Source organism: Scatophagus argus, chromosome 1, assembly GCF_020382885.2.
Source record: "Scatophagus argus isolate fScaArg1 chromosome 1, fScaArg1.pri, whole genome shotgun sequence".
Classification (NCBI taxonomy): domain Eukaryota; kingdom Metazoa; phylum Chordata; class Actinopteri; family Scatophagidae; genus Scatophagus; species Scatophagus argus.
The window spans coordinates 13871482-13886225 of NC_058493.1; the positions used below are offsets into that span (position 1 = coordinate 13871482).

The 14744-nt window shown below is 41.3% G+C and overlaps 1 protein-coding gene and 1 long non-coding RNA gene across 2 annotated transcripts; one reads left to right on the forward strand and one right to left on the reverse strand.

Annotated features, from left to right (window-relative positions):
* LOC124056910 lies at positions 1-8062 on the reverse strand. The gene is made up of 3 exons (XR_006843030.1): positions 7762-8062; positions 3293-3464; positions 1-1914 (listed from the first exon to the last, which is right to left on the reverse strand). It is a non-coding gene; the product is annotated as an uncharacterized LOC124056910 (long non-coding RNA).
* Positions 8063-8093: 31 nt separating this feature from the next.
* On the forward strand, positions 8094-14744 carry rcn1 (reticulocalbin 1, EF-hand calcium binding domain). The gene is made up of 6 exons (XM_046384844.1): positions 8094-8606; positions 9518-9711; positions 9798-9976; positions 12664-12724; positions 13024-13223; positions 13323-14744. The coding sequence occupies exons 1-6, from the start codon at positions 8383-8385 to the stop codon at positions 13428-13430; spliced, it is 966 nt and encodes a 321-aa protein (XP_046240800.1). The 5' UTR covers positions 8094-8382; the 3' UTR covers positions 13431-14744.

Consider the following 14744-nt stretch of genomic DNA (forward strand, 5'->3'; position numbering starts at 1 on the left):
TTGAGTATTATCAAGCCTCATTTGATTACTACAGATCAGGATGTCTCTGTGTTATGCCTCGGAGCTGATAAATAAAAAATATTTTCTTAATGGCTGCTGACACGTATTGATGTTTTCACAGTCACTGTCACACATTGTTCAGTGGTATAGTTATTGTATGTCTGTAGTTCTGTGGCATGTCAATAGAAATGACCTCTCATACCACTGAGTTTATGTTGGCAGACTACATCCATCTGTCTACCTATCAAGGGTCTAGCACGCCACAGCATGCTGCCTTAAACATCGGACACATTATTTAATAAAATAAAAATGACAGATACATTAAGAGTCTCAATTTATACCAAGTACAGATTCATAAAATCTATTATTTGATAATGAAACAGTAATGTGAAACAGTAATATATATATATATATATATATATATAACTAGGGTAAATATTTAATAACTGTTAAAATTGTTAGCTGTTAATAACAGTCTTTAAAATTCATTTGAACACATGCAAATGTTTCCATTTGGAGTTAAGGGCCAAATCCAGACTCACAGCAAAGCCTATAAACCATTTCAGAGCAGAATTTTTAACTCTATGTATGATTTCATTACACATACTGCTGAGTTTGATAAGAATATAGAATATAGAGAATAACGCAATTTTCCAAACTGGATTTTACACTCTTTTGTGTAACTCATAACTCTATAATAGTAACTCATTTTGGTACTCAAAATGTAACAAATCACCAAAGTTCATGTGAGATAGACCATATACTTAAATGACAAATGCTTGTTTCTTATTTGTACCAGTTTTCTTTAGGATAAAACACTGAACAGAGGCTGTAACTAACAGTACCACTACATTGCTGCTTTCAAGAGAGCATTTAGTTTAAAGCCTTCCGCTCCAGGTGTGCAAGTAGGACGCAGGCAATTATCTATGGTAACCCAGTAATGTTAAAAGAATGAGACTTAATTTTCCATATGGTTGCATGGAGAGAAATGTCAGATGTATTGGGTTGAGACCGTCGTTTTAATCATTAAGAGAGCACAGCAACGTTTGATGAAGAGGTATTAAGGTTTTGCTGCTTGTGCATAATTTTGCCTATTGGTCAAGGGGAGTTGGAACTCACATAATAGACTGTAGGCCATCATATTTGACTATAAACTGTATAACCTGATGAAAACACAAAAATGTTGATATTTTAGAATTCATAAATATGCTAAGAATAGACAAACATAAATTCCTGTTTGTGTGTGCCGCAGGATTTTGTCTCATAAAGAAAATGTGCTTCCCTTAGAGGATCTCTGTCTCTCCCTCTTTCTCTATGCATGGAGGGAGGCTGGCATTTACTTGACAATTTTTGCCTTTAAGTGCAGGCTTTAAGTGCAGTGTTTTTATCTACACCTAAGATAGCTACAGACCAGGACAATTTAACAGGCAATTTAACTGACCGTGTGTTAGTGAAGCTGTCTGAGTCCCACTCTCTGCCAGAGTGCCATGGCATGATGGATGTAGGCAGTCTGGGCTAGGTGAAGACACACACACAGACACACACAATCATACTGAATACACAGATACACAGACACATCGCCCTGCCATATTTTCCCAATACAAACGCATATGGGCCAATCCACAGCCAACCCCCTTCCATTAAGTCAACATCTTGTGCTGGCGGTTGGAACAGTGCGGGGCTGGAGTCAGGTCGTCCAAATCCGTCAGTAAGAGGAGGCAGAGGCGTTTGTCATCCTCCTCTCTGGGCACCATCCTCCTGGAAGAGAGAGAGGGGGGACAGAGGGTGGTGGAGCTACGCAGCATCTGGCTCTGGTAGCTCCAGCTGCAGGGAGAGAAGGGGACAGGAGCCGCGCTGCAGCCCAGGGGAGACACTCCTTCTGCAGCCAAAAACCGTTCCACCACCCTATCTGCTCTATAGTAGAGCGGGGAATCGAGTTCAGACAACACAGAGAAAAGAGTTTACGGGTGTTGTCACTAGGAAGAAGGTGTAGGGCAGAGAAAATATTGATGTTTAGTTTCCTGATTTCTCTTGTTATGTTTTAATTACCACACCAGTTTTTTTCTTGGTCTCTTAAAGCAGTGATCTGAGGAGAATTAGGGTCATTAGACAATGGGAAAAAAAACCTCTTTAGATCACATAGTGTTAAGATCTTTGTGGCAGTACAAGAGTGTCCTCTGCTACAGAACAACCCTGCAGCAACAGCTCAAAGGCTGGAGATGGCACTGTGGTATGCACATGCACACACTTAAGCAGTTTCGCTGAAAAATTGCCACAATGCAGGGAAGGTGTAAGGAAAGTATTGTAATCACAACTGACTAGAACGACAGACCAGAGGAAAATGTCACCCGAATGATGACCCATAAATCACAGGCCACAGTCATGCAGCCAAGGCCTTGAGACAGTCTTTAGCATCTAGCATCAGCACATAAACGATGTTTAGCCAGTGGCGGACATTTAGCACCAGACTCCATGGCCTCTGAGGGCACTTTGTCACAGATCTATGGATGATTCAAAGCCTGGGGACGGCATTTAGTATTAGCACTTCATGTCCCAGTGTGTTCCAGGGTTTGTTCTCAGGCAATATAGTTATGCTGATTGAAGGGAGGAGATCAAATTAGATGTTTTGAGGGAAGAGGATTAGAAGTCCTCAGAGGGGCAACACATGCGTTGTTCTCTTATTGTAAAATATGACCTTTATGGAGGGAAGATCTAGAGGGCTGAGGAGCTTCTCTCCTCAATCTGTGATGTCCTCTAGGATTAATTAACCCCATTCTCCCATTAGGCCTCTGGGATTTGCATTTCTTAAATTGGGAGTCCCAGAGGATATAGTGTTTCTCTGATCTCTACCAGGTATATACACTTCCTGTTCAACTCTCCTGTTCAATTTTCAACGTGTCAACAGCATTGTCAAAATTTTGACTTTGCAGCAGGACATAATTTCATATGCTATAATCCCCACACAGGAGGTGCACTCAATTTTAAATGTTTCAAGCCAAAAAAATAAAATAGAAATGTAGATAGGAAAAAAGCAAATGAGCACCAAATATCACACAAGGAAGATTTCTGCACTTCTTCCTTCCATGCAACACAGGTCTTTTCCACACTGTAACACTGTTATGGTTAGCCAGAGAAGCTAATGAAATTAGCAGCACAGATCACAAGCATCTGTCTGATGTCACTAATGATGTGTCAAGGGGGCTGCCATGTGCTATTGCTCTGATCTCCTATAGATGCATGTCTGTGTAATGTGATAAATGTCATATTCCCAAAAGAGCGAACACAAATTTACCATTCTTTCCCAAAACCGGACCATTAATGTCAATCATGCGGCCAGCTCAAGAAAGCCAGAGGGTGCCAGCTCCCGGAACAAGCACAGGTCCCCACAGTCTCATGATGATGGTCCCCAGACGGTCTGCTATAGCACCTCCGGCTAATCTTCTTTTCATGGTCTTCATTACGACCTGTCAGGACATAAATTGACAGTAAATTGCCATGTTTATTAACACAGCACTAAAACAGCATCCTTAACTGTTCTGTCCCCCCGTGCAAATGTTAACGTTTAACAGTGACCAATGGGATCAATTAAGATTCAGCATAAAACGAAGCTGCATCCAAACAAATTCCCTCTAACACTCACACACACACACACACACACAAGGTCTCACATTCACAATTCCACCTTAATATGCCTCCTCAAACATTATGTCCTCTGTTGATGACCCCCTTTGAAGACCTATTCAGACAGACACTTGCTCGCCACATATTTGCAGCTCGAGTAACGATGGGAAGGGCCATGCTTCACAGAGCACTGCATCGACAGAGTCTTGAGTCTGAGACTTGCCGCGGCCTTTGCCATATAACACAGTAATTACTTGATCAAATCTGTCCAAATTGAGGCAACGCTGTTCTGTGATCCCTCCTATACTAATCAGCATGCTGAGGTATGGCTGCGCGACTATAAATTGCTGACTTAATTAAAACCAGGACCTCTCTGTCATCTAATTACAGAGAGAAAAGGTTATTGCTTCAATGCAATTTTCCAAATATGATTCCTTCACAGTTATTAAAGGCTCAGGCGTCGTTTATTGTTTCAGATTTTTCAATATGAAAATGGCCCCGGTGACAGACGTAATGACTCGGGGAAAACGCTTCATCTCGATAGTGGCCCGGCACAGCCATTTGTCTAAGATAAGTGGAGCGGACAGGACCGGGGAAATGTCATGGGAGGCATCCCATGATTGCTTCCACTTTACAGTTGTCATTAAACAGAGCAAAGGTTTCTTTTCTCCTATGTGGCAGCAATGAAAAGTTTATTAATCTATCCAGAATAGTAGAGGGGGTGAGTTATTATAACTATGAAAATTCACAAGAGAGGGAAATTGCGGAGAGCAATTGTGTGATGACAGACTCTATATTCCTTGTTATTGTTCACTCTTAATCAATATTCTACTTCAACTGCTCCACCAACCTAAAACCTGACGGAAAACTGTTGTGGGAACAGTGACACACAACTTATATTAGGAACAGCAATGAGAAGCCCCACAAACACACTGCACTGAACACTCCACTCTTAACTGCAGTGACGGTTTGTTAAAAAATTGAAAGGACTTTGTTGGAATCATGATGACTTAAGAAAATGAGAATTGTGAAGGTCACAACAACAGTAAATGGGCAAAATTCTCAATCCTACAAGGGTGATGTCCAGAAGGTCTGCTCTGGTTAAATCAGCATGTTTAAAACCGATAAAAGCTTAAGTGGTTGTTGGACATCCACTCAGCCACCGATCTGGTTTATTTAGTATTTATATCGGAGCATCTAAGATACATTTTATACATGTTTTCTCTCATTATTTTAGGGCTATAACAAAGACTTTTGTCTTAATTAATTATTCTATTAATCACCTGCTCTATAAAATGTCAGTGCAAATTTCTTATTTAATTTACCATAGCCCATGGAGATGTGATCAAATGCTGTTTTGTTTTGTTCAACCAACATTTCAAAGATATTTAGCTTACTATATGGTTTACTACATTAGTTAAGAAAAAAAACCCATCACATCCACACATCTGAGAAGTTATAACCAACATTTTTGGGAATGTGCGTATGAAAATGATGAATCTGTTATTAAAATAAGTGTCAATTCATTTTCCGTCAGCCAACTAATCAGTTAATCAACTGATCACTGCAGCTCTGTTTGAATCTTAACATTATTCAGCAAATCTACATTTCAGAACAAATGAAACTTTTAATAATATTCCTCATTTTTGGTATAATGTGCAATTTCCCAGATCATCTGAGACAACTAATTTAACATTAAAATAATTTTATAAGGTTGAATTATTTTATTGTCTGCGCTTCTGGTTTGAAGCTGGGATGGAGCAGCTTGAAACAAAGCACCGAGATGAATCCATTTAGACTTTTAGCCACGAGCTAAACTGACTGACAGCACAAAGCAAAGCACACTCTTAAGATTACCTCAACTGGTCAGATGCCTGAGCAACAAACTCAGCTTTGACAGCATAAAGCAGAGGGATGGTCTCAGGAGCATCCACCAGCTTCACGTGGATGATTGTTCAACTGTTTCTGAGACTGGTTATTCATCTACTGTAACTGAATGAAATGTCATTGCACAAGTCTGCATTTATTCTCAGATAAGACTCAAATCTTTTCAGGTAAATATTTTGTGTACTGCCACTAATACATAAGGGGAAAAAAAAACCTTTCTGGTAACAAATTCATAGCAAATTCATTTCCATAATTCTTTGTGTCAGTTATTAGATATTCATGTGGTTTTTTTTTTTCACCCTGTAACTAACTACAAAGAAAATTCATTAACAAATTCAGTAAATAGAGTATGTGGTTGTGAGCTGTGAGCGTGGAGCAGGAAGAGGCCACAACAGAGCTGTATATCCTGGACACTAATGTTCTGTGTCTCCCACCATAGGGTTTTCTTAATTACATTAACCAAATGCCTTTTGCAGTGTGTGTAATCTCATGGTTAACTGAACACCCCTGTAGCTGCAGTCCCCTCCCCTTTCTGTTCCTCAGTGAAATATTCATGTTGAAAGCCAGCCTTCCCATTTCCGATCTCCCTCCCAACATGTTAATGCCTACAGTTCTTCAGCCAGGGTACTGTTGTTTGTGATTAATCCTAACTTCTCAATAACCTTCAAAATATGCAGAGACTATACCTCAACAACGTCCACTATTATCTAGGACTGAGCCAATAAAATGGTATATGTTTCGAATGAAGCGAGTTAACCACAATTGCTGGGGTTTATACATTTAAAATACTGTCCGAAAATACCATTTCTCCTTGTAGATTAAAACTGTGGGATGTTTGGCGAATATCAATTAAGTATCAATAAGGCATTTTACATTAATATAGATTTATAATGACTTAAAATTCAGAAATGGGTTCCACAAAAAAAAAGCAAAGAAACATTTGTACTTCTTCATATCTATGAAACACACTGATTCAAATTGACCAGGCAGTACTAATTTAAATAAATTAACTATTCATTAATTGAATAGAGAGGCTAGTTAGCCCCAGGGCCCCTTCTTAATCATAAGCTGGGGTGTACTATTTATGCAAAACAGCAAAGTGCCATGTGCTGGCTTATTATGCTACTGATGAATGGCAAAGTACGTGTTTCTCCTGCCCACGAAGAAGGATTCGGCATGGCAGTGTCAGCAAGTTGTTTCCAGGGTACAGAGTCTGCTCTTCCATATTACAGCATGTTGAGATGCGTCTGAGTAATGTGATTCTTCTAGTCTTATTCATGTAGATATGATCACAAACCCCTCCCCAGCAAACTCTTTCTGTGTCTTCCTCAAAACATTATGTTTCAAGTGAAGGTTAAAAAATAAAACTGGGTCACATTCACACTCTCACACTGACTTTAAATTCCAATGGGACAGAAAGACTCACTCTTACAAACAAGAGCTGCTGTTGCTGACTTTCGCTGGCCTGTGTCTAATAAAAGGATGCAGGGATTCAGCTTTTTCTCTCAAAATATCTCAACTCTGGGTATCACTACCGACTACGACATCATTGATCCGTTCTTCCCCAATTTAAACCCTCTATACCATATTGTGTTGAACTCACTGTAATCATTTTCACATAAAAGGAACACGAGGCCAAACATTACTACAGGAGTCTGCAGCCCACAGTGACTGGAGGAATAAAGTGATAGCAGAAACACTCAATTTCATAATGTCACTCTGGATCATCACATCCCAGCCAATGACTGACCCACTTCTTAAAATCAGTATTGAAGCCGATAATAATACAACGTATCAGACTGTTGCATCCCTAATACCATCAGGAACTGGAATAAGGTCTCTTTTGATATAAAAAATAAATCACTGCCACACGTTTAAAAAAGATTCAGATCATTACTCAAACGGACTTAAGTCCGTTAAATCCTACAGTCCCTAAACTTAAAACACTACAGGTTAGTAGCTTTTCATACTACTATACGTTTAACCAATGATAGATTGTTATAGGTATCACTGTATTCACTTCATTTTGTCCAAGAAATACTAAGTTTAACAGTGTTTTCAGTCTGAAAAGCGTCTTGGTAACAGCACTGTCTCAAATACACAACGACTGGACACGTAAAAGACTTCCGCATGCCCCCGTTGAGTGCTGAGTCTGTTTGCTGTTACAAACTACAGCAGAGACAACAATCTTCAGGGGTGCATATTGTGAGCGACTGAGGCAATGGGGGCTTGAACCCAAACACAAGCACGTACCTGTAAGCTCGATACATTTAAACGCAGCCACACCAACATGGTGGGTGCGTGTTGGTACGAGTGGGAACACGAACATGATACTGAAGCAAGTCTGCAGGTTGTTAAGCTTTAACAACTTATCACAGCTCCTGTTTTAACTCTTTAGGCCGACCCATACTGACTGACTGCACTGTGAGTTTGAGAATCAGCTTGCAACGTGGCGCCTCAATCCATCTCGTGTTACAGACATCCCGCTGGCCAATGGCAGGAGTTCTGTCTGTGGAAAAGGCGGGGTTTTGCCTGAACGGACGCTCTGATTGGCTGTACGTAAGGCGGCAGAAAATTCCTGTTTGGTTGTACCCCTTTCTCGAGAAAGGGGACGTGATTGCCTAAATCGTTTTGAGTGAAGACTGTAGGTGTTCTCAGAGGACCCGCGTACACGCTCAGGTGCTCTGTGCAGGTTCAGTTATTGGCAACTGCAAGATTTTGCTCTCCACTGCCGAAGAGAGGAAGAAAGGTTAGCTTGTGTCTTTGCAAAAACTGAAAAGGGGCTACATAGCCGCTCGTGCGTTGCAGTGTCACAGGCCTGATTTGAAACAACTGCTGTGGCCTCAGAGAGGAAGCCAGCTTCATCCCTGACTGATGGACCTCTTCGGCTTTGTGCTCACTGTGCTCCTTTGCACCGCTGTGGTGCTGGGAAAGCCAACGTTAAGAAAAGAGAGAGTACTTTATCAGGACCCCGAACTGAGCCGGCAGGCCCACGAAGACAATAAAAGCTTCCAGTACGACCATGAGGCCTTTCTGGGCAAAGATGAGGCCAAAACATTTGATCAGCTCACCCCCGAGGAGAGCAAGGACAGGCTCAGGTAAGGACGCACCGCCGTAGCTGTTACTGTGCCACATGAGCTGATCCTGATCTCTGTGGATGCCATCAGGTGAGGTACTCACTGTCTTGGTGTAATTGTCAGAGGCTGCACTGAATAAATCACGTACAGTCACCTCTTCTCTGCTAGACTGTGTTGCGTGTAACTGTTCAGGACATTAAAATTTAACAACACAGTGCCTGAGAAAGATGTGCATGCCAGCAAATCTGCATGACTGTATAAAACGTGCGTTATTATGCCACCGGCACCGTTCTCACACACTCCTATAGAGTTAATTGCTTAGTCGAAATGTTAATTATGGATCATCATTAAAGAACCATTTGTAGGCGATGGAGTTTGAGTAAAGTTGTGTGGCAGTAGACAGTCCTGCTGTCACCAAAGGCAGTGTACACACTTCATGTGCTACGTGTTTCTGTTTGTGTGCTTCTTCATCTTTATTTATTTTTTATTTTTTTGCCGCCGCTGCTTGGGTGACAAGTTGGCAGCATGTGACACACGTTGCCTAAACTCTTTGCTGTGGTGCTGAGAGTGGGAGGACCCCTGTAACATCACAACGTGGCAGCCAGGTCTAAGAATACACCACAGCCACCCTGCGCTTTTACTAGAATGCGGTTTGCCTGCTCCTCCTACTAGAGCAGTCACACTGAAGACACGTCCCTCCATAGTAAAATAGCTGCAAGCAAATATCTTGCATATAGTTTTTCTCTTCCTGCTACTAAGAATAAAAATTCAGTGTATGTTGGATTTGAAACAGCACCAGCCCCTGACTTTTGTGTTTGTTCTCCCTATGGTACATATTTGCACCTTTATTAGATCTTTGCCATTACATTTTCAGCATTAAAGACAATAATTACTTAATAAATGCTCCTTGTCTTTGTTCGTTTGCCTTACAGTAAAATAGTGGACCGGATAGACGGTGACGCCGATGGCTTCATCACCACAGATGAGCTCAAGGCTTGGATAAAACGAGTACAGAAGCGATACGTGTATGAGAATGTGGCCAAGGTGTGGACAGATTATGACCTGAACAAAGACAACAAGATTTCATGGGATGAGTACAAGCAAGCCACATATGGATACTATCTCGGTATGTGTGAGCTTTTGTTTGTGCTTGTGCTGTAGAGTATCAAAGTACAACATAGCTATTTATTATTTTTAATTGCCCCTCTTTAGCCAATCCAGAGGAATTTGAGGACACAACAGACCAGTTCAGCTTCAAGAAGATGCTTCCTCGGGACGAGAGGAGGTTTAAAACAGCTGATCTGGACGGAGACCTGGCAGCAGACAGAGAAGAGTTCACATCCTTCCTCCACCCTGAGGAGTTTGATCACATGAAGGATATTGTGGTTCTGGTAAGCCCTCTGTGACCACATGGTAATTAAGCATGATTAGAAAGGGGTGGGGTAGTTAGGTTAGTCTGTTTGTTGTGTCAGGGAGTTTTTGCAAAGGGTAGACCAAGTACAGTGTTAGACATTCAGAATTCTATTTATAAAATAAAATTCTGTTAGTTATGCATTTTATCCGTCCACTAAGAAACATCATTTTATCACAGAAAGAGATCTGAGTTTCAATTTCACATGTTTTAATTTGACGGGCTACTTGGGTAAATGTGCTACATTTAGAAAACTCCATGATGAAATTTTAACTCAGCCAGGAAATGATTGAGTTTCTATATTTTTTGGAACAGGACCCAGTGGGACTGTCCCATTTAAGACTCAATCTTTAAATATAAATTTGGCTTTATGGAACAGTTGCGTGGGAAATGTTGGTGCAGTGATGCACTATGCTGCTCTGTTCATAAAAGTTGTACTACCCATTTTACAGAGTTAATTATTAATCTCTCATTTTTATGATGTCACAGAATGTAACCAAAGAACTGTTCAGCTAGGGGCAACTTCACTGATTGTGGTGAATCTGGCTGAAGCTAATAAGAAGTCTGTTTTTCACAGTGGTAGAGCCACACAAGTCTTTCACACAGCTATGCAACAAAGAGTAATCAGTAGTGTATGTGGTCATATGAAGAAAGAGTCACTTAAGAAAAGTGATGAAGTGATAGTCAGATAGCTGATGGAGGTTGTGGTGCAGGTTCAGAGGGGAACATGAAGTCATTTCACCGAGTGCCTGCTGTATACCTACACACTCATTTACATGACATTTAGGGCCTCACATATTAACCCACAGATGTCTGCTTTCAGAGGCCAGAGACCTCCACTACAGTACACCACAAACTGAAAACGCACCGACCACCTCCCCAGCCAATACCCATGTGTCAGCTGAAGAACCACTGCTATTCACCCCACTAGCTGCGATGTATTATATCGCATCATGCAGTGTGTTGTGTATCCGCTCAGGAACCAAATACATTTCCTGAATTATGTCAAGCCATGGGCGGCACGGTGGTGCAGTGGTTAGCACTGTCACCTTGTAGCAAGAGGGTTCCAGGTTCGAATCTATGTGGAGTTTGCATGTTCTCCCTGTGCCTGCGTGGGTTTTCTCTGGGTACTCCGGCTTCCTCCCACAATACCAAAAACATGCACGTTAGGTTAATTGGCTACTCTAAATTGCCCCTAGGTGTGACTGTGAGAGTGTGTGGTTGTCTGTCTTTGTGTGTTGGCCCTGCGATTGACTGGCGACCAGTCCAGGGTGAACCCTGCCTCTCGCCCGTAGTCAGCTGGGATAGGCTCCAGCTCCCCTGTGACCCTGCCGGATAAGCGGTATAGAAAATGGATGGACGGATGGATGTCAAGCCATGGGTCTGCTTGACACTTCACTTCACTGTCCCTTAGGTACATCAGCCTTGTTGTTTGGAATGGCATGTCCTACAATGTCTGCCATGGTTGCGTTTACATTGTCACAGGAGAAGTTTTTCGTTTAGTGCAACTCGAGGAAACATTAGTATGGCGTAACCCCTAACTCTCACCCTAAGTGCTTTTGAAGTGCAGGGCTATGAAGAGTCATAGATTCTTCTGTCAAAAATCTGTCAAAACACATCTTGAGCCAGTAGTATTGTAGTGTTGCATTTTCTTCTGCTTTCCCCAAACACTCATATGCTGTTGTCATATTAAGGCTAATTGGACTGGCTGTTAGAATTTAAAATCTGTGTCACAAAATATAGTTTTGAAATACAACATTGAATTTTCTTCCTTGTGTAAAAGATTCTGGGCTGATTGGTTGGGTGAAAAACTTGTTAGATGCCGTTGGTTGTTGCACCTAATACTGGTTTAATGATACTGAATTCAGACTGTTTATTTTCTATGTGGTGAGAGATATATTCTAAATGTTGACAATCTAATATATGTAATTTATGATCAACCTTATTGTGTAGTATTAACCACTGTAGTAAACTATGGCAAGAGTTGTTATGCGTTTATGAAATGTGCTGAACATCTCTCACGGTGTTTACACAGGTCTATAGGTTTTATATTTTATGAACATCTGTATTTGTTTACACACAGCCTTTCACCAGTTAAGTGGGCATAGAAGATGGATGTATGTTCTTGTTTATTACTAGTCAGCTACAAGACTACAGAAGCTACATGGCTATTAATCATTCAGCAGCGTTCAGAGAGGGCCTCTCACCTGTAGGAAAGGATGCATACACTGATTTGAATCCGCGTAGCTGCGTGCGTGTGATATGCCCAGATGCATTTCGGTTACTGTACATGTATGTGCGTGATTAAATAATGACCAGCTCACACGGCAAGCCTTTAAGTAACCATTTAGTCTAATTGACACTCTGACATTTCCACGATGTGACAGAGTTAACCATGTGCTAGGGCTTTAATATCGAGTGTTTCACCGGGTGGTTGCTGAAAACAAGCGTTTATAATCTTTGAATATGGAGGGTTTGGCTCTCATCAGCAGGGAATCCTGTGCTTGTAGTGTCAGTTTGCCAGCCCAGCTGTAAGCTGACCCTCATGCGTTCACACGTCCTGCCTGGGGCAACTTGTTTCTCTTTTATAAGTCAGAGTGAAAGTTCCACTGTTGTTGACACCGCTTGTCTCCCTTTAATGACATCATTAACTCCTCCTGAATGCAGGAAACCCTGGAGGACATTGATAAGAACAGTGACGGACATGTGGATGAAGATGAGTATATTGGTAAGTTTTTAAGCAGTGAATTCAACTAAGTGAAATCAAATTTATTAATGTATGTGGGTCAGTGGATTAACCTGTCCTGGTTCAGCTCTGGAAATCATGATTGTACCGTAGGGGCAGTAACAAGCCAGTTCTCAGACAGACACAGCAAAATGCAATTGTGTATTATCAGCACAGGTGTTGATGGCAAAATCTATTATCTTCCTTTAACTTGCACCCGCTTTTAAAGCATCTAGTGGGTTCCTCTTAGATCAACTAGAATTGATACGTTTTTAACTTCTCATTTGTCTCCACCTTTTCAGCCGACATGTTCGCACATGAGGACGGGGGTCCGGAGCCGGACTGGGTCAAGACTGAAAGGGAGCAGTTCTCTGATTTCCGAGACTTGAACAAAGATGGTAAGATGGATCGGGACGAAATCCGTCACTGGATTATGCCACAAGACTATGACCATGCCCAAGCCGAGGCCAGACATCTGGTGTACGAGTCTGACCAGAACAAGGTACATTTTTTTTCAGCTGCACTGACATGTCAAAGATCTATTTCACGTCATTTATTAGATTTAAACACTAATAATGATTCATTTGAAACCCGTTCTCAGGACCAGATGCTGACCAAAGAGGAGATCCTTGAAAACTGGAACATGTTTGTGGGAAGTCAGGCCACCAACTACGGAGAGGACCTCACCAGGAACCACGACGAGCTCTGAGCCGCCGGTGCAGCTTCTGGCATGTGTGTGAGAGGAGGGTTGTTGAACATCTCTGTCTGTGTAGACAGAATCACAAACTCTCGCACATCCTCCCACTACAGCAACCACCACTCCATCCTTTCCTCGTAAGAGCAGGACAGATGTCAGTGTGTTGTTGGTTTGCCAGACAACACTGTAGATAACGAGACAAGGGGGGGGGGGAGGGTCCATCCTACCACTAACACTAAGGGTCCAATCTCGGCTTTTACATCAGTGGTTCTGTTTCTGACATTCAGGAGCGAGCCGGACCCGGTGGACCTGCTTCCCATCGATGGTGCCTTCCAGCCGCATCGCCGGCTTTGCTGCCTCAGAGATCTGTGTAGATAGTCTTTAATAAAATCTGTCAAAGCTGAATGGTCAGATGCAGCAACAGTTTTTGATACTGATGTTAATGTGAAACTACAGTGCAGATCATTATCTTGATTTTATTTATTTATCAAATCTCTATCATTTAGGTTTGAGAGGAATACAGTGTTTAACTTGAGATTTATTTTTTTTTTTAAAACAAGTTATGGTTCTTTGTTTACAGTTTTCCTGGCCAAATGATTTGGTTTGTTTTTATTAGTCAAATGCTTTAATTAACCGATGTTTAATGGCATGGGTTTTGCATGCTTTCGGTTTTATTGTAGCCTCTGAAAAGTTTTTGCCTTCCTACGTAGTTAGAAGTGTATTTATTGATATACTTAAGGCCAGCCATATTCTCCATGTTCATTTTTTGTTGTCCTTTTCCTGATGTTGTGTCTGAGCTTTAACCTTTCATAGCTCTCTTAATTTAAAGTCGTCCTTTTTTTTCGTTTTTTTTTTTTTTACTAAGCTACTGACTTGAATACATAAGAGAGGAGTAGAAAAGTTTCCTTTCCTCAACTCTCACAACTTTGTGCTTGCTGTTACATTACTCCAAGGTCATCTTCTGTATCATATGAACCAGATTTTTTCCCCCACTTCATTTGGTATTGTATAGTAGCCTGGTGTTTTAGAACATCAGCAACTCCTTTTTATCCACATTTTTTGTATTGTTTAATGGATCTTTTGTATAACAGCTACATACACAACTCATGCAAAGAACAAACTATGACCAGAATTTGAGGGTCTTGTAATTCACCAAAAAAAAAACAACCTTTTTTCCTCGGTTTCATCTTTTTGTCGTTGTGCTCTGTTGTCCCAAACCTCAGTTGCATTAATAGTCCACATCACACATGGGCGCAGATGCATCAGCATGTCTCCTTTTCACTGCACATGCTCGTAAAATGTGTCAAAATAAAAAGAAAAGAAAAA